This window comes from Myxine glutinosa, chromosome 2 (genome assembly GCF_964187855.1).
Source record: "Myxine glutinosa chromosome 2, kmMyxGlut1.1, whole genome shotgun sequence".
Lineage (NCBI taxonomy): Eukaryota > Metazoa > Chordata > Myxini > Myxiniformes > Myxinidae > Myxine > Myxine glutinosa.
The window spans coordinates 106,120,950-106,139,351 of NC_136262.1; the positions used below are offsets into that span (position 1 = coordinate 106,120,950).

At 47.8% G+C, this 18,402-nt stretch overlaps 1 protein-coding gene across 4 annotated transcripts in view; it reads left to right on the forward strand.

Moving 5' to 3' along the window:
- LOC137421456 (ankyrin repeat domain-containing protein 13C) overlaps positions 1-18,402 on the forward strand; it is an 89,853-nt gene that overhangs the window by 58,328 nt on the left and 13,123 nt on the right. For 2 of the 4 annotated variants that reach the window (XM_068107551.2, XM_068107554.2), the window contains exons 7-11: positions 1,185-1,329; positions 3,202-3,333; positions 5,469-5,624; positions 7,484-7,563; positions 12,797-12,895. In XM_068107551.2, coding sequence (XP_067963652.1) covers positions 1,185-1,329; positions 3,202-3,333; positions 5,469-5,624; positions 7,484-7,563; positions 12,797-12,895 — 612 coding nt within the window. Of the gene's footprint in view, positions 1-1,184; positions 1,330-3,201; positions 3,334-5,468; positions 5,625-7,483; positions 7,564-11,458; positions 11,872-12,796; positions 12,896-18,402 lie in introns of those variants that run through there. The other 2 variants (XM_068107553.2, XM_068107552.2) reach the window with 2 other exon arrangements.

The window sequence follows — 18,402 nt, forward strand, 5'->3', positions numbered from 1 at the left end:
AGTTCAAACAACGTGGGTTTAATCTCTACATGAGAAAATTCCAGATAGCTATTTGGGTGGTGTATAAGCTAACAGATCACTGTCTTGCCAAGGCTGTAACACCTACCAGCTCAAAATCCTTTTAACTGTTGACTTGGTAGTTTTTGCAATGAAGGAAATGTATCGGGAGTACATACGACATAGCGATTGTGAATGTGACAGCTCTGAGGCGTGTTTCGCTTCGCATCGCAGTAACGGCGAGCACCAACATGGCAGCTGTAAGATTAAAATCTGGCTTCAAGCCCCCTCACCACCCAAAATCTATTCCGGCGAATCTGTTCCAGCAAGTAACCAACTAACCAACATACTTGCCAGAATCTATTCGGGCAAGTATGCAAGTAACAAACAGACAAACAGACAGGGGTGAAAACATAACCTCTGTCCACCTTTGGAGGTGGAGGTAACGAAATCAGGATGAAGGTCCCAATGAAAATCTGCGTCATCGCGGCTTCATTTAAACCGTCGAATCCTTCCGCTGTATCACTCCGCCTTGCCCCGGCTTTATGCAGCGGTTACGATTTTCACGTTTTGGGTGACCTTGAGCTTGACCTTGGGCCTAGAGAGTTAAAAATTGGGCACAGTCTATTCCAGGGCAAGGAAAATATGTGTGTAAAGTATGGCGATGCTATGTGCAACGATGTAGACGTAGTACTGCGCACAAACAGACAGACAGGCAAACCAACCGACCAACATACTTGCCGGAATTTTTTTCCGGCAAGTAACAAACAGGGGTGAAAACATAACCTCGGCCCACCTTCGGTGGTGGAGGTAACAAACAAACACACACAAACAGACACTTCTCAGTTCTATAGTGGAATATGTTATTGTGAGGGTCATTTACCATTTATATCAGAATAGTGTTAGAAACATATGCAATGCAAGCTGAAGGATATTAGCGAAAGTTCATAAATAATGAAATAGACAAAAGGAACTGCTGGGTTGTTATTGTCCTGAAGATTATTGTCTTTTGCTATTTTTCAATTTTTATAGAACTACAGATGACATCGTGTGTTCTGTAATCCCCTCATTACTGTCTATGTGACTTTAGCAGTATAAAGCATGAATGCTATCAATAAATACTCTGTCATGATGTGTTCACAATGAACTGGCTATTCAATATAACAGGTGGTACTTTTTTTGACCAGGCTGGACACAACGTTGATGGACTTTAGTGATACACGTTGGCAGCGTGGAGACCTCACAGTGCTGTTTCATGGGGGCACAGCCCACGGGGAAGCCTTCTCGGTGCTTGACAATGAGAACCGTGTCTTCCAACGAGTGCAGTACATGGTATGGTGCATGAGAGTTAAATTACTCCTTCGTGTAAACTTGAAAACTAAGTGAGAAAACTGAGGTGGTAGAAAGCAGAGAGGCCACCAACCTATTTCTATTTGCAACTTGAGAGTAGCAGGCCTTGTGCTTCTGCTTCACTGTGGGAGATGCTAATTATGTTGAGAAATTTGGATTCCACAGTATCCAGGAGAGACAGGTTTGAAGCAGTGACTCCAGCACATAGGGGAGAAGAGTTCCCAATTGAACTATGGACAAAGCCTTGCCAGCTTTGAGGAGCTCAAATTTACCAAGAAAGGATTTGGCATAACTTGTTCTGTGTTACTCTTGAACGGAATGTCGAGAGTGAGTCCAATAGGAGCACACTTCTCTTGAGCTGCCTCGTCTGGGATTGAGTCCCATAGGAGCACACCTTTCTTGAGCTGCCTCATCTGGGATTGAGTCCAATAGGAGCACACTTCTCTCGAGCTGCCTCGTCTGGGATTTAGTCCAATAGGAGCACACTTCTCTTGAGCTGCCTCATCTGGGATTGAGTCCAAGAGGAGCACAATTCTCTTGAACTCCTCGTCTGGGATTGAGTCCAATAGGAGCACACTTCTCTTGAGCTGCCTCGTCTGGGATTGAGTCCCATAGGAGCACACCTCTCTTAAGCTGCCTTGTCTGGGATTGAGTCCAATAGGAGCACACTTCTCTTGAGCTGCCTCATCTGGGATTTAGTCCAATAGGAGCACACTTCTCTTGAGCTGCTTCGTCTGGGATTTAGTCCCATAGGAGCACACTTCTCTTGAGCTGCCTCGTCTGGGATTGAGTCCAATAGGAGCACACTTCTCTTGAGCTGCCTCGTCTGGGATTTAGTCCAATAGGAGCACACTTCTCTTGAGCTGCCTCGTCTGGGATTTAGTCCAATAGGAGCACACTTCTCTTGAGCTGCCTCGTCTGGGATTGAGTCCAATAGGAGCACACTTCTCTTGAGCTGCCTCATCTGGGATTGAGTCCCATAGGAGCACACTTCTCTTGAGCTGCCTCGTCTGGGATTGAGTCCAATAGGAGCACACTTCTCTTGAGCTGCCTCGTCTGGGATTTATTCCAATAGGAGCACACTTCTCTTGAGCTGCCTCATCTGGGATTTAGTCCCATCGGAGCACACTTCTCTTGAGCTGCCTCGTCTGGGATTAAGTCCAATAGGAGCACACTTCTCTTGAGCTGCCTCGTCTGGGATTTAGTCCAATAGGAGCACACTTCTCTTGAGCTGCCTCGTCTGGGATTTAGTCCCATCGGAGTACACTTCTCTTGAGCTGCCTCGTCTGGGATTTAGTCCAACAGGAGCACACTTCTCTTGAGCTGCCTTGTCTGGGATTGATTACTGACCCGACCAAAGGAGCTTTGGTTATGGGATGGAGAGGTAGGGAGAGGGGAGTCACTAAGATTGGTAGAAAACATGAGGTGACGATGGGGAGCATTGCATCAAAAAAATATGGAGCCCTGTCATACGGACATTAAACTCGGGATACATGTGCTAACATTGATTGCTGGTCGGCCTTGATGATGCTACGGTATCCTTTGACAACGAGTAGGCACCTTGGCTAATTTCAAATTCCTCCCATAACTATCTCTACAAAGTTCAACCCCAGATCTGGAGCTTAAGCACCCTATCACCCATCACGGACCAATGGTCCATGAAATAGCTTGAAACATAGCTGGGATAAGGAACAACCACTCAACAACATTTCAAATAAATCTCATCAATTGAAGTTGATGAGGCAAACTACTGGAAGAAAATGTTTCTGTTAAAACGATGTGCATCCTATTTTCAGACTGCTTTTTTTTCTCCTTTTGGCTGAGTGGGCATGACGGTGTACATGTATTCCAAAGGACCCAACAGGAGATGCCGTGGAGGAGGTTGATACACTCATGAGCAGAGACATTGTTTCTGTCACTCTTTCCACGAAATCCGTCCACTTCTCTCGCTCACAGACTGGCTGGCTCTTCCGTGAGGGGCGCACGGTGAGTAAGGTTTGGTAGTGGGCCTCAAATCTGTGCCATGTCCCAAGGATATCTGAGTCAAAATTGCCAATGCTGTTTGTGTCTTAACTTTGTTAGCAAGTCTAACGTTCATACGACGCTTTATCTCCTTTCTATCAGTTTTTAGATTAAATCATACGAGTGGGGTCACCCGTGGGAATCCCACGGGCATGGAGATGAACCGTTGCGATCGGTGCAGCCGTTTTTGCGGTACCCGGGACAATAACGTTATGCGGGATTCCAAACCTGAAAATGCTAGAGACCAAAGCTTAAATTGGAAAAACAATATAGCCTATTTTACTCCAGGGTGTCCCAGGATTACCCACCCAAAATATCGTTGCGATCGGTTCAGCCATTTTTTGCGGTACCTGGGAACGGGACAGACGGACGGATGGACAGACAGACGGACGGACATTTGGTGAATTATAGTAAGATGCATCTATCATATCTTTATGTTGTAAAATATGATGAACTCAATTTAAACTAGACATATGCAATTACAAAGAGATCGCTATCGGTAGGCCTCTCCCGCCTTACCATTGGCGATTGCCCGTGACTTACCCTTGGCCCAAGGTCCAATGATTGCCACATTTCTTTCGGACCACTATATGACCTTGACCATCAACATTTAGGGATAGAGTGAAAATTAAGAAAACCTGGACCCATCTGCAGTCTATCCATGAAACTCAACAACATGAAAATCAGAGAAAAATTATTCAAGTTGTGATCAAAAAGGTGTTTTTTTGTTAATTCGATCACAATCCGAAAAATGTAGGTCAAGGACTATCAGGTGCACGATTTAAATGCAGGTACACCGTTATGATGCAAGGACTTCTTGGAAGGAAGACCAAGCAGTCCTTGAGATTCCGCACTGGCAAAATTGAGTGATGACAAAAAACATTGTTTTTTTCAGACCGCCATTTGATCTTGACATTTAAATCGGAGGGATTTGATGTAAATGAAGTGTGAATGCACCTTAGTCTGGACTATCTAGAGAGGGCAATGTCATTCCGATCGGACAAACTTCAGTCGAGTTATTGTGAAAAATGTTTAAATGTCTATATTGGGCCATGACCTTAAAAATTAGGTCAAGATCAAAAAAAAAAATGTCAACCCCGCATCGTTTTATTCCCATAATTGATGCAAATTTTATCCCAAAAAGTCCCTCCAGTCTTAAAGCACATTTATAATTGGTCTGTGCATGTTATAACGACCGGTAAATCTTCAATTTTGCCTTTACGGAACCAATTTGGTTGCTCTGTTGAGGTGCATTGTGACCATTCTCATTGATCCATCCATCCGTTTATGTGTGGCACCTAGTTGCTGGTTGCATCATTACTGACTTGCATCTGTGCCAGTTTTTATTTTTGTATACAGAGTCAAGGTTCATGGAAGAGCTAGTACACTGAATGGATCAGAATGCAATGGGACAAAACGAACAGTACAGAGAAGAGGGTGGGGGAAGGACACTAATAGCTTAGTTAAAGGACAAAAATAGAGGGAGACTTGGACAGTCAATGGGAATGGGCAAGATGGATGCAGAAGGAAACTCTCAGGGAGGAAAAAAATGGAAATTTGGAAGGAGGGGGGCTTGGGTGTGTGGTTGAGGAGGGGGGGGGGGGAGTGGTTAAAGAGGGTAGAAAATATTATGGTTTTGGATTGGGGATGATCTGAGATGCTGGTGAACATCTGTCATGAAGACCTGGAGGTAAGAATGAGATTGAAGAGAATCTGGAGGTTGGTTCCGTAAGTTGGAAAGAAAAAGAGGAACAAATGAGTGTGTGTGGAGGTGAGCAATGCACCTGGATTTTGGGAGTTTCACCACAGCTGGCCAAGTGGGTTACTGGCAATCTGTGTGCACCCTGCAGAAACCTGGGGTAGGGGAAGGGGGACAGAGCATCGAAAGTGACGGCATCATGACAAGTCACATTAGGTGGTATGACAAGGTTGTTGAGGCTTGGTAGTTTCACATTGTGGCACAAACTCATGAGGTGCATCCTATATGTTTCGTCCCAGCATTTTTTTTTTCCGAAGGCCATGTTGCATGGCAGATCCCAAAATCCTCCTCACCCCCTCGTGCTTCCCCACCCCCTTTTCTTCCTTCATTTTGTCTGAAGGAGAATATTGGAGGATTTGAGGCCGAGTTGTACACTGTAGCAGGAGTCTGTCTAATCTCACGAAAGCGCAGGGAGCACTTGAGTGAGGAGGATGTAGTGCGGAACAAAGCTCTCCTGGAAAATCTGCGTCGTGGTGGATCTCACAGGACACCTCAGGTTTGTTTGAGGTTTTGCAAGACACTTTGTTTTCTTGTGACGACCGTAAAGCTTATTATGATGAAATAAAGGATAAATGCATAATATAAGCTTGAAGCTGGGTAAAATATGGCATGCATAGTCGGCTTGAACCAAAATCTCATCGGCTTGTTCTTGTCACCTAACCAACTCATTCATCGAGGTTTGTCATAAGTCGTCCACAACTTTTTGAAATATGCGATATATCGTTTTGGCCCAAGGCCTGGTGTTGGCTTAGCGGTTAGGGTGCTGGCTTGGGATCCTAGGATCCTGGGTTCGAATCCCGGTCGATCGCCAAATTAATGCCAGTGGGGGTTGACTCAGCCTGTCATCCTTCCGAGGTCGCCAAATTGAGTACCAGTTCACTGGTAATTCCCTGTGTGTCACAAGAGGCGACCAACAGGGTTGGTGGCAGGAAGGGCATCCGGCCATAAAACATTGCTTCAAAAAGGTGACCAAGGTGCCCGAAAAAGGCCAACCCCTGTTCTGCGGGGAAAATGGCCTCTAAAGGCGGTTCTTTTTTCTTATATCGTTTTGGCCCAATCTCCCAATGGTGAAGAACCACTTACACAATAAAAATAATTCTCAGATCCAGATCCAGATACGGATCTTCACCAAAATATAATCAGTTCGTTGTTGACATATACCCAAGAGGACGAAAGTCAGAGTCTTTAAGTCCTTAGTGCTTCCAGTCTTGCTCTACGGAGGCGAGACTTGGACCCTTACCAAGGGCCAGAGAATGAGACTCAATGCCTTCGGAACCAAGTCTCTTCGGAGAATCCTTGGCTATCGCTGGTCGGACTTCGTGTCCAACGAGCAGTTGCTGAGAGAGACTCAGATGAGATTTGTTTCCTGTATGGTCCGTGAGCGTCAGCTGCGGCTGTTTGGGCATGTGACTCGTTTTCCGGATGCTGATCCAGCTCACCAGATACTCTCAGCAAGGGAGCCTCGTGAGTGGAGGAGGCCAACGGGCCGACCGCGTGACTCATGGTTGCAGCAGGTTGATCGGCATCTCAAGGAGACAGGAATGAGCCAGGCGTCAGCCGGGGTATGGCCAGATGGAAGCCCCTGGAGTACCGTGAGAAAGTGGATGCGGCGACGCGCTGCTCCGGTGCATTCTCCCATACCTGACCTGATATACCCAACCTCTCCACCAAGTTTCGGCTGAATCCGTCCACAACGTTTTGAGATATCCTATTACAGACAGACAAATAAAGAAACAGACAGAGGTTTTTTTTGTTGTTTTTTTTTGTATACAAGATCGAGGCTCGTGTAAGAGCAAACATTAATCACACAAAAAGTGAAACCGACACATAAAACACAAAAAACAAGGGGAGCGGTAGACAAGATGGGGAGAGAGGGCGAAGGACACAAACACAACATTTGAGAGCAGGGACATCGAGAGAAATGTGGGAGGGGGAGGGCTTGGGGGGAGGTGGGAGAGGTATAAAACATATGAACACTGCAAGGACTTCCAGGTAAGAAGTTGGAATTTCCAAAAAAAAGTGTATTTGGGGTGAATTAGTGGGGGTAGAATTTTTTTTTGTATACAAGATCGAGGCTCGTGAAAGAACGAACATTAATCACACAAAAAGTGAAACCGACACATAAAACACAAAAAACAAGGGGAGCGGTAGACAAGATGGGGAGAGAGGGGGAAAAACACCATTTCCGTCCACCTTAAGTGGTGGAGGTCAATATTTAAAAGCAATACACAGGTGGATGGTATGATTTGCTTAGCCATAACTTTTCTGTATGATAGATTGGTATAGTTCATACATTGTTTATTGTTGAAAAGTTTTTTTTAAAGTTATCTTTCCCTAAAAATTTTTTATCTGTAGGTTGGATCCAGAATCTCATTACCTCGTCCACCAACATCCCCGGTGTCCTGGCACGATTACATCTCTGCAGAACCTGGGCGGTGAGATGATTCTTACGTGTGATTAGTCACCATTAGTTTTCTATCCAGTTGTGTGTAATACTCTGTCTTCCTACACACATTGCCAAAAAAATTTTCTTTGTAAGAAAAAATTTCCTTGAATTAAGAGATTTTTTGGAAACAAGAAAACCACGAGAAAAATTTTCTTGTGGCTGGAATAACTTGTTGATGGTTTTTATTTTTATTTTCAAGAAAAGTTTCTAATTTAAAGAAAATATTTCCCTACGAAGAAAATTATTTTTTGCAGCACAGTTGTTCCACTTTATTTCCATGTTACCACCTCCCACTCTGCCTGTCCTCTTTTGCAGACTTCAATCCTCTTCCCCCACCCCCTGTCCCTCTTATTTTTCAGCCTTTAACCTTCCCTTGTGCCTTCTCCTTTCAGGCTTCCACATCTCCCTCTGTCTTCCTGTTTTTTGCTCGAGCACATCGTCCCCCTTTGTCCTTCCTGTTCAGGCTTCCAACTCTCCTTCCACCATCCTCTATTTGACTCTGCCTCTTCACTTCTTTCAGACTTTTAATTTCCCCTCTGCCTTCCCCAACGTTTCGGTTCTCCACATCCCCTTTTGTCCACCTTTCTCCAGTGCTTACTTCTTCTGCCCTCTCCCTTGTCTACCACTTTAATCACACCTCCTATACTTCTCTTCCACATCCTGCGCTCGATCAGCTGATGGGCAAGTGCTCTTCCATTGTACTAAGACCTTGTCTACCTGGAAGTTTAACATCTGTGACCTCAGATCTAACCACTATGACCTCACCGATGAGGTTGCCCTGCCTTCACAAAACCTCTCAAGTTGTACCAGACTCCATATTTCATCTTAATGGATATCTTCACGATCCATTTTGACCAGCCTATTCCATGCACTGGAGGTGGTGTTGCTGTTTATGTTTGTAATACCCTACCCCACAGACCTTGTATCTCCCTTTACTCCCCTGGTACCCTTGAGTGTTTTTGGCTGCGTCTTTCCCTCTGCAACAATATCTGGGTTTTGTTTGTACTCTATCATCCTCGAAGTGACAATGACGTCATCAACGAAGCCTTCTCTGCTGACATGGACCCACTCCATGCCAGGCCTCCTCTACTCGTTGTGTATAATTGCTAACTGTTCCTCATTTGTGATGATGTTTTACGACCACCATGCCGAATGCCTGGGCATGACTCCCGTGACTTCAACACGTGCCATTTCGGCAACAACAACCTGTGAAAGAGCAGGTCTCACCCAGTCACAGTTTTCCAAATAAGATCTCAACAACAAGTTTACTCTCTCTGCTTCACCAGGCAATGTCTGTCAAATCCTCCTGGATTATATGTTGTACTTCATCTGCTCCTCTTGCCTCATCAGAGAATATGCTTGGAAAATTGGACATTTGATTGGACGTCTTTTGTGAGCCGCCATAATGTTGCCTTGTCTGGCAGTTCAACAATGTGGTCTGGCGCTGGCCTGGTTTATGATAAGCTCACCTCTTTCTTTCCCTCTCTTCCTCTAATCTACTTCTCCTCCTGTCTTCGACTACTCTTCCTCTCTTCTACTTCTCTTCATCTTTTCTATTTTTATTTTTATTTTTTTTAGTATACAAGATCGAGGCTCGTGAAAGAGTTAACATTAATCACACAAAGTCAAACCGACACATAAAACACAAAATAAGGGGAGCGGTAGACAAGATGGGGAGAGAGGGCGAAGGACACAAACACAACATTTGAGAGCAGGGATATCGAGAGAACTGTGGGAGGGAGAGGGCTTGGGGGGGAGGTGGAAGAGGTATAAAACATATGGACACTGCAAGGACTTCCAGGAAAGAAGTTGGAATTTCAAAAAAGTGTATCTGGGGTGAAAATTAGCGGGGGTAGAAAAGTTCAAGGTTTTGGATGGGGGAATATAAGAGATGGTAGTGAACAGCTGTTTTAAAGACCTGGAGGGAGGAGTGGGATTGAAGGGAGTGGGGGAGTTTGTTCCAGAGGTGGGGAAAAAAGGGGAATAAAAGAGTGAAGGTGAGCAGAGAGCCTAGATTTTGGCAGTTTAACCATAAGAGGGTTGCTGGCAAATCTTGTGCGACCTGTAGGAATATTTGGGGGACAGAGCACAGAGAGAGCTGGGGGGAGCAAGGCCGGAGAGGAGTCGGTAGAAGACAGAAAGACCCACCAATCTGCCTGCGATGAGTGAGTGAAAGGCCCTCGGAGTTAGCTTCATCACAGGAGATTCCAATGATTCTGAAAGCTTTGGTTTCAACAGCGTGAGTCGAGCTAGGTGTGAGGCAAGAGCACCGGCCCAGAAGGAGGAACAGTATTCCATTGAGCTGCGGATGAAAGCCTTGTATGTAGTGAGGAGCTCAGGTGTGCCAAGGAAGGACTTCGCACGACGGAGGATGCCCAGTCGGCGACTGGCTTTGCAGGCCAGCTTGGAAATGTGGTTTTCCCAAGAAAGATCATGGCAGATAGTGAGACCCAAAAGCTTGAGCGACAGAACTTCTTGGAGAGGATTGTTGAAAAAGTAGATGAGAGGGTTTTCCAGACGGTCTTTTCGGAGAGACATAGTAAGAGTGTGAGATTTGTCAGGATTGAAAGACATGTTCTACTTGTTTAACCAGTCTGTGATTTTGTCCAGGTCTGCAGAGAGTGAGGAGGCTGGAGACTGCCGATCTGAGGGATGAGGAATGGAGCATCAGAGAGTGGAGTCATGAGCAAAGAGATAGAGAGGATTTTCCAGAGAGTCGGAGAGATCATTGATGAAGACCAGAAAAAGCACAGGGCCCAGAACACTGCCTTGGGGAACTCCAGCCTGAACAGGAAGAGGAGATGAGAGAATTCCATTCAGGGCCACACGTTGACTACGACCAGAGAGGAAGTCCGCCAGCCAAGCGTGGAGATTTCCATGGATACAAATTGATATGGATATAAAAGCGTGGAGTTTTCCATTTCTCTCTTCCCTCTCATTCTCATATCTATTCCTTCTTGTCCTTCCATATCCTTAGCTACAGATAGAATCATTAATCTCTGCAGATGTAAAAGGCCTACCTTTTCCTAACTCAGTAATATCAGATCACCATTTGGGGTGATGACCTGGCCACTGCACCTTATAAATGATTATTCCACTAACGGCAATGGGTGGGCACTGAACCTCAAGTCAGAGTCGTCTCATTGGAAATCATCTGATCATTCGAGACAATGCGCTACCCAGCGCTGATCATTAAACTTTCTGTCATGGGCAAGCAAGGCACAGTCCTTCATGGTGTTCGATCTCCTGCCATTTCCTTAGAAGTTGGTGTCCCTTAAGGTAGTGTCGTTGGACCTATCCTGTTCCTGGTTTGCATCAATGACATTTTCGTCTTTTGGCAAATGCTCTGTATCACTTTGCAGATGATTGCACTCTTTGCCAGAAAGTCGCTCACACCAATGACAGGTGCAGGCTGTAGCTGCATCATTGTCTGCCAATTTGAGGAAATATGAATGTCATTCAATGCTTGTAGATCACACAAACTCGGTCTTTCTCAACATAAAACAATATGGTAAAGACTGCACCTCTCACAGGGTTGATTCTTCACTCAAACCTGAGAGAGGTGCAGTCTTTGTAGCTTCTTGAACTAATAGCCTGCCCTTGCTATGCCGACCACATATCAAAGCTGACCTCCAGGGCAGTAGTCGCCTTAGAATCCTCCACGACAAAAGAAAATGTGAAAACTATTCTTCAGTTGCTCTCAGCTCCTAATAGTGTACAAAGTCTTCCTCCGCAGTGACATAGAGTGTGGGTGTCTTCTGTGGGCTGGTGCTACCAGATCTCACCTCGTGCCCCTGCAAGCATTGGAATCCAAGGCCTTGAGGCTATCTTTGAGTTACTCATCAATATCTTGAGGTGTGAAGCTTGCTTCTCTCCCACTGCAGACAGGATGGTGGCATAGAAGTTTTCCATCACCTGATTTGTGTTCTTGCGACACCTGCCCTCTCAGCCCGACTCGGCCTTCCTTGCTTTGCTCGCAACCCAACGTGTGTTGCCCTCCCCAAATTCAGGCTAAGTACTCACCTCCACTCTTTTACCCCAATCACACTCTTGTGAAATTGCTTTCCTGAGTTTGTTCAATCATGTTCTTTCCACTCCCTAAAATGGCAAGCTATCACTATCTCATTGTATCCCTATTTCCTCTTCCTGATTTTTTTTTTCTATTATCTACTTGGCCTAATCTCCGTGCTGTCTTTATTTTCCTAACTACACTTATTGTGTGCTCGTTCTCATTTCTCTGCCCGCCCTTTTTTTTGTATACAAGATCGAGGCTCGTGTAAGAGCTAACATCAATCACAAAAAAAAAAAATGGACACACAAAACATACAATACAGACAGCGGGAGACAAGATGGGGAGAGAGAGGGAAGCACACAAGTACAACAGCAGAGAACAGGGACAACGGAAGATCTGTGGGAGGGAGAGGGCTTGGGGGGGGGGGAGGAGGCATGGGAAGGCGGGGGGAGGGGGGGGGGTTGGGAAAGCTGTAAAACACATGGACACTGCTGGAACTTCCAGGAAAGAAAGAAGTCGGGATTTCAAAAAAAAGTGGATCTGGGGTGAATTAACAGGGGTAGAAAAGATCAAGGTTTTGGATGGGGGAGATAAGAGATGGTGGTGAACAACTGTTTTAAAGACCTGGAGGGAGGAGTGGGATTGAAGAGAGTGTGGGAGTTTGTTCCAGAGGCGGGAGAAAAGAGGAATGAAGGAGTGAAGGTGAGCAGAGAGTCTTGATTTTGGCAGTTTAACCATAAGAGGGTTGCAGGCAGATCTTGTGCGACCTGTAGAAATATTTGGGGGACAAAGCACAGAGAGAGCTGGGGGGGCTAGGCCGGAGAGGAGTCTGTAGAAGACAGAAAGACCACCAACCTGCCTGCGGTGAGTGAGTGAGAGGCCCTCAGAATCGGCTTCATCACGGGAGATTCCCTTGTATGCGAACCCCTTTGTTCCATCACCCTGTTAACCTCAACCCATTGTAATTCAGTTCTTCCCTGAGTCTCAATATCTGTAAAATAAAATACTGTACAAAAAATATATATTCTTGGATTCTAATCAAATCGGTGTGAAGTTTCATAAAGTTAATAGTCATCTCTAAAAGTTTTGCTTTATTTGATTTTTAAACAAAAATGAACTTCAACTCTGTATTTACAGCTCAATTGAAAACATGCAGTTTTTTTGGCCTTATTAAGCCTTCTTCTGTATTTTGTTTTCATCCATCTTCCAGCCCACCTTCTCTTGGCCGTCGTCCGCTATGCAAAGAAAGCCGGAAGTATTTTCGTGCAAATATGGCGATGAGCCTAAACTTTCCCCTCAACCTGCTCAAGTGAGTGCCATCCACTGCCTTTTCAACTCATCGCTCTTCCTCTTTCTCACTCCTTCCTCCATTCTATCTCTCGCCACAATTGAACATCTCTCTAAAGCTGAGCATATCTCTAAACTGCCTTCGTTAGGTGGATATCATCTTGTACCCTTGCAGAGTATTGTCCTTTTCCTACAACAGATCATTTCCAGCCTCCCAAAGCACTTTACACATTTGTTTGCAGTGTAATCGAACGCTGCTCTTCATTGCGGGCTGTGGCTTCTGTGTTCTCCGCACTCCTGCACTGTTCAAGACTAATTATTGTTTTTAAACTTTGGCAAATTCATTGCACATTGCCCCTTTTAGGTCATGGTCCATGTCGAGATTTGTTCTGCATGAGTTCAACCCACGTCTTGTTGGCAGCCCCAAGACCATGCTTTCTTCCTTCCATCTCCATTTATATGTCCCTTGGGATTGGATGGACACAGGATGGTAACTTCCTGTTTATGTCACCATCCTGTTCAATCCCATTCATGTCCATCTTCATTTTGTCTGTTTATTCAATCTCTTGTTGTTTAACCTGTTGGTGAGCCTCAACATCCGAGTAAAAAAAAAAAAAAAACACCTAACTCCGATCACACACACTAATTTCCGTTTTGATTAACGAGTTATAATATATCACCAAACCTTTTGGGCTGACATGGTGGCATGGAGGTATGCATACTTCCCTCTAAGCTGTCTAGCTTGGGTTTGAATCCCAACCCAGCCATAAACTGCCATCCTGTTGTTTCACCTGGTGTTGTTTCATCTGGCCAATCGTTCTGGACCACACTGACCAGCACGTTTTCCTCAAATAGAGCTGTAATTGCAATGTCTGTTTTGGAAAAGTGATCTGACAAGTGAAAAATATATTTTATTGCCCTTGTCGTCTCCTCTTCACTGAATGTTGATAGCTCACTGTTGCTAGAAGAGAATTCCACGTGTGAGCGATATTTCTCAAGTTGTTCTCCAAGAGCGTCGTTCAACATACAGCATTTGAGTGAAACCCATCAACTACGTTGGAATACTGATGTGTGGGATAGGAGGATGATATTCTTCGATGAATCCTGGTCTTCACTTGCGAATTTGTCGGTGCGCGCATTAGTTGATACCGAGGGGTTTCAAACAAAGAGTAGATCTGTAGACCTTACAGATGTACATTCCACCAGGGATGTTGAGAGGCTGTTCCAATCCTCCTGACAAGTCCTTGGCTGGCTGAAGAAACTGCTTCTGAGAGGTAGTCCACATCTGGGTTTGGACACCTTCTTGGGATGACCTCTGGTGGAGTTGGTTGCTGCACTCGTGAAGAAGTGGAGGGAAGTGATATGGTCCAGTCCTTGCATGATCTGGAAAAGCTGGATCATGTTATCTTGTCTGCATGTATTTTTTTTATGTGTGGGATATCCTTTTTAAATGCTGAGCGTCAAGCAAGGAAGCAGCACGTACCATTTTAAAGTCTTTGGTATGACTCGACTGGAGTTTGAACCAACGACCTCCCAGACTCAGAGCAGGACCATTACACCACCGAGTCTGGTTACATCTGTAATATAGAGTACAAATTCAGGTGATGTGTGAAGATTATGAAAAAACTTTTACACTGCTGCAATGATGTATTCCAGACAGAATCTTTCTTTCACAGACATGTTCAACAATTGTCAATGATTCACAGAATGATTGTCATGTCATTACCTCCGCCACCAAAGGTGGGCAGAGGTTGTTTACACCTTCGTCTGTCTGTCTGTGAACAGGATGTCTCAAAAAGTTGTGGACGGATTCGACCAAAACTTAGTGGACAGGTTGGGTGTGTGACAAGTAAGAATAAATTCCATTTTGGTGAAGATTCCATTGCGTATCCTGATACAATAATTTTTAAGTGATTCTTCACCATTGATAGGGCCAAAAACTAAACTCAACATCAAAATAAACTTATGAAATCTTTAGGACACTCATTGAAATCCTCCATGCAAAAATGAAAAATATTTGAACACAGGTAAGGTTCAGCTATCTTTACGAAACACATGTCAATAAACAAGAAAAAGAGCAATCAGACATTGCAAACCCTCGCCAGGATGTGTTTTCAGTGGTTTTTAAGTTTCAGTGGTTCAGTGGCTTTTGTGTTAAAACAAATATGGCAGCCGAACCACGTGCCGATGACGTCATCATTATTTTTTTCCACTAATTTATTCCTAGACTATGCTCAATAAATTTCATCTTGGTTGGATGACGTTTTGTACTTGTCAAATTATGACGTCATAATGAAGGCACCTATGACATCATTCACAGATGTTATTCCACATGGAGTTCTTTACAATGAGCCATGTCTCAATTTTTTCTATTCAGTCCTTTCGGAGATATAGAGGTGCAAAGTTTTTCGGTTTTTCCAAGATGGCGGCCGAACCACGTGACCGATGACGTCATAGTTATATATTTTTTCTCCGCCAATTTATGCCTACATGACGCTCAAGAAATTTCATTTTGATAGGATGAAGTTTTGTACTTGTCGAATTATGACGTCATGATGGAGGCACCTATGACATCATCATTAACATATTTTATTCCCCATGGAGAGTTCTTTACAATGAGCCTTGTCTATATTTTTCTATTCATCGCTTTCGGAGATATTGAAGGAGCTGTGCTCCCACGTAGTCGGAAGAATGGACGTGACAAAAAGCTGGAATTCGTCCGAGTTTCTTTATTGTCACAAAACAACTCGGGTACTCTGAAAAGCCCGTTTATCGGGCAGCAATATATATACACACATTATCCCGGAGCGTTTGTCCAGGAAAGGCGAGAGGGGGCGTGGCCGGGCGTCCTGGCCGCGGCCTGGCAAGTCGAGGGCGGGCATGCCCGGGCGTCCCGGACGCGGCCTGGCAAGTCGAGAGCGGGCATGGCCGGGCGTCCCGGCCGAGGCCTGGCAAGTTGAGTGCGGGCCTGCCCGGGCATCCTGGACGAGCCCGGCATGGTGATCGCTCCGCGTCCTTGGTAGGTGCAAGGCGATTGTGTAAACCCAGCGGTAGCCGCTACACACGTCCCCCCAGAATCGACTTGCACCGGCAGGGTCAATTTGAGGGGGGTCCTGATGACCCGGCCGAAGCGACCCCTGGCGGGTCGTGTGGGGGGGGTCCGGTGTGGTGGTGGGCGGTCGAGTGGGGGGCACCGTGGACGGGGGGCGGCCTCGCCACGGCGGAAGGGCCAACCGTGGCGGTTGGTCGATGTCCACGTGCGCCGGCTTGAGGCGGTCCACCGCAATCCGGTCCGACCTGCCGCCGATGTCGATGACGAACGACTTGTCGTCCCGTCGCAGGACCCGGAAGGGCCCGTCGTACGGCGGCCGGAGTGGCCCCCGATGTGCGTCATGACGCACAAAAACGTACTCCGCTGTGCGAAGCGCTGGGGGGACATAGGACTGGGGGTCACCGTGGTGGGATGTTGGCACGGGGGCAAACCGTCGGGCGGCCTCCTGGAGGTCCGAGCGCTGGTGAGCTGCGGACCAGGGACTGGTAGCGTCGGGCACGAATTCGCCCGGGACGCGTAGCGCCTGGCCGTAGACAAGCTCGGCGGTGGATGCCCGGAGGTCCTCCTTGGGGGCTGTGCGGAGGCCCAAAAGGACCCACGGCAGCCGGTCGACCCAACCGCCGTCTTGAAGGCCGGCCATGAGCGCGGCCTTCATGGAGCGGTGGAATCGCTCGCACAACCCGTTGGCTTGGGGGTGGTAGGCCGTAGTACGGTGGAGCTTGACCCCCAGGTTGCGGGCAACCGCGCCCCACAGCTCGGAGGTGAACTGCGGTCCGCGGTCCGACGAGATGTCCGCCGGTGCGCCGAAGCGGGCGACCCAGGTGGCGATGAAAGCCTGCGCCACGTCGGCGGTGGTGGTGGAGACGAGGGGAACGGCCTCCGGCCACCTGGTGGTCCTGTCCACCATGGTGAGCAGGTGTGTAAACCCCCGTGATGGGGGGAGGAGGCCCACCAGATCCACGTTGACGTGGTCGAAACGTCGTTCGGGCACGGTGAAAGGTGCCAGCGGGGCCTGGGTGTGTCGGTGGACCATGGCCTGTTGGCAGGCTGTGCAGGTGCTGGTCCAATCGCGGACGTCCCGTCGAAGGCCGTGCCAGACGAATCGCGCCGACACCAGCTTCTGGGAAGCTTTTCGGCCCGGGTGGGAAAGGCCGTGGAGGGAGGCGAAGATGCGGCGTTGCCAGGTAACGGGCACGATGGGGCGAGGCTGGCCTTGGGAGACGTCGCAGAGCAGGACAGTGTCCGCGAAGGGGATGTCGGCCAGGCGGAGGCCCGTGTCCGCCACCTGGAGGGCTTGCACCGTGGTTTCGGTGGTTTGGGCCGCCGCCATAAGCGCGAAGTCCACGCCGAGGTGGACCGCGTTCGCGCTGGCCCGAGAAAGACAGTCGGCCACGGCGTTGTTTTTGCCGGCGAAGTGCCGGATGTCCATGGTAAACTCCGACACGGCGGAGAGGTGGCGCTGTTGGCGGGCCGACCACGGCTCCGTGACCTTGGCCATTGCGTAAACCAACGGCTTGTGGTCGACGAACGCCGTGAAGGGTCGGCCCTCCAGGAGGTGGTGGAAATGGCGAACGGCCAGGTGCAGACCGAGGAGCTCACGGTCAAACGTGCTATATTTGAGCTCGTTCGGCCGGAGCTGCCGGCTGAAAAAAGCGAGTGGCTGCCAAACCCCGTTCACCCATTGGTCATGTACGGCGCCCACCGCGTAGTCGGAGGCATCCGTGGTGAGGGCGATGGGAGCGTTGAGCACCGGGTGAGCGAGCAGTGTTGCATCGGCGAGGGCCCGCTTTGAGCTGTTGAAGGCCGCGTCCATTGCTGCGGACCAGACGACGTCGTGCTTGGCCGGCTTGCCCCGTAGGGCTTCGTAGAGTGGCCGCATGAGTTGAGCAGCGCGGGGCACGAAGCGGTGATAGAAATTCACCATTCCCAGGAATTCCTGCAGGGCCTTTATGGAGCGGGGACGCGGAAACGTGGTGATGGCCTCGACCTTGGTTGGCAGCGGCACGGCCCCGTTCTTGGTGATGTGGTGGCCCAAAAAATCAACGGCCGTCGTGCCGAAGTGGCATTTGGCCGGGTTGACGATGAGTCCGTGCTCGCTGAGGCGCCCGAACAGTGTTCGGAGGTGGAGGAGGTGCTCGGCCCGGGACGTGCTGGCGACGAGGATGTCGTCCAGGTAAACGAAGAGGAACGGCAGGTCACGCAGCACGCTGTCCATCAAGCGCTGGAACGCCTGAGCCGCGTTCTTGAGGCCAAACGGCATCCGTAGCAATTCGAATAAGCCGAACGGCGTGATGACGGCCGTTTTAGGGACGTCGGCCGCCCTGACAGGTACCTGGTGATATCCCCGTATGAGATCGATTTTTGAAAAAATGACTCGTCCTGCCAGACGGGCGGAGAAGTCTTGGATGTGCGGGATCGGATACCTGTCGGGGGTGGTAGCGTCGTTAAGGCGGCGGTAGTCGCCACATGGGCGCCAG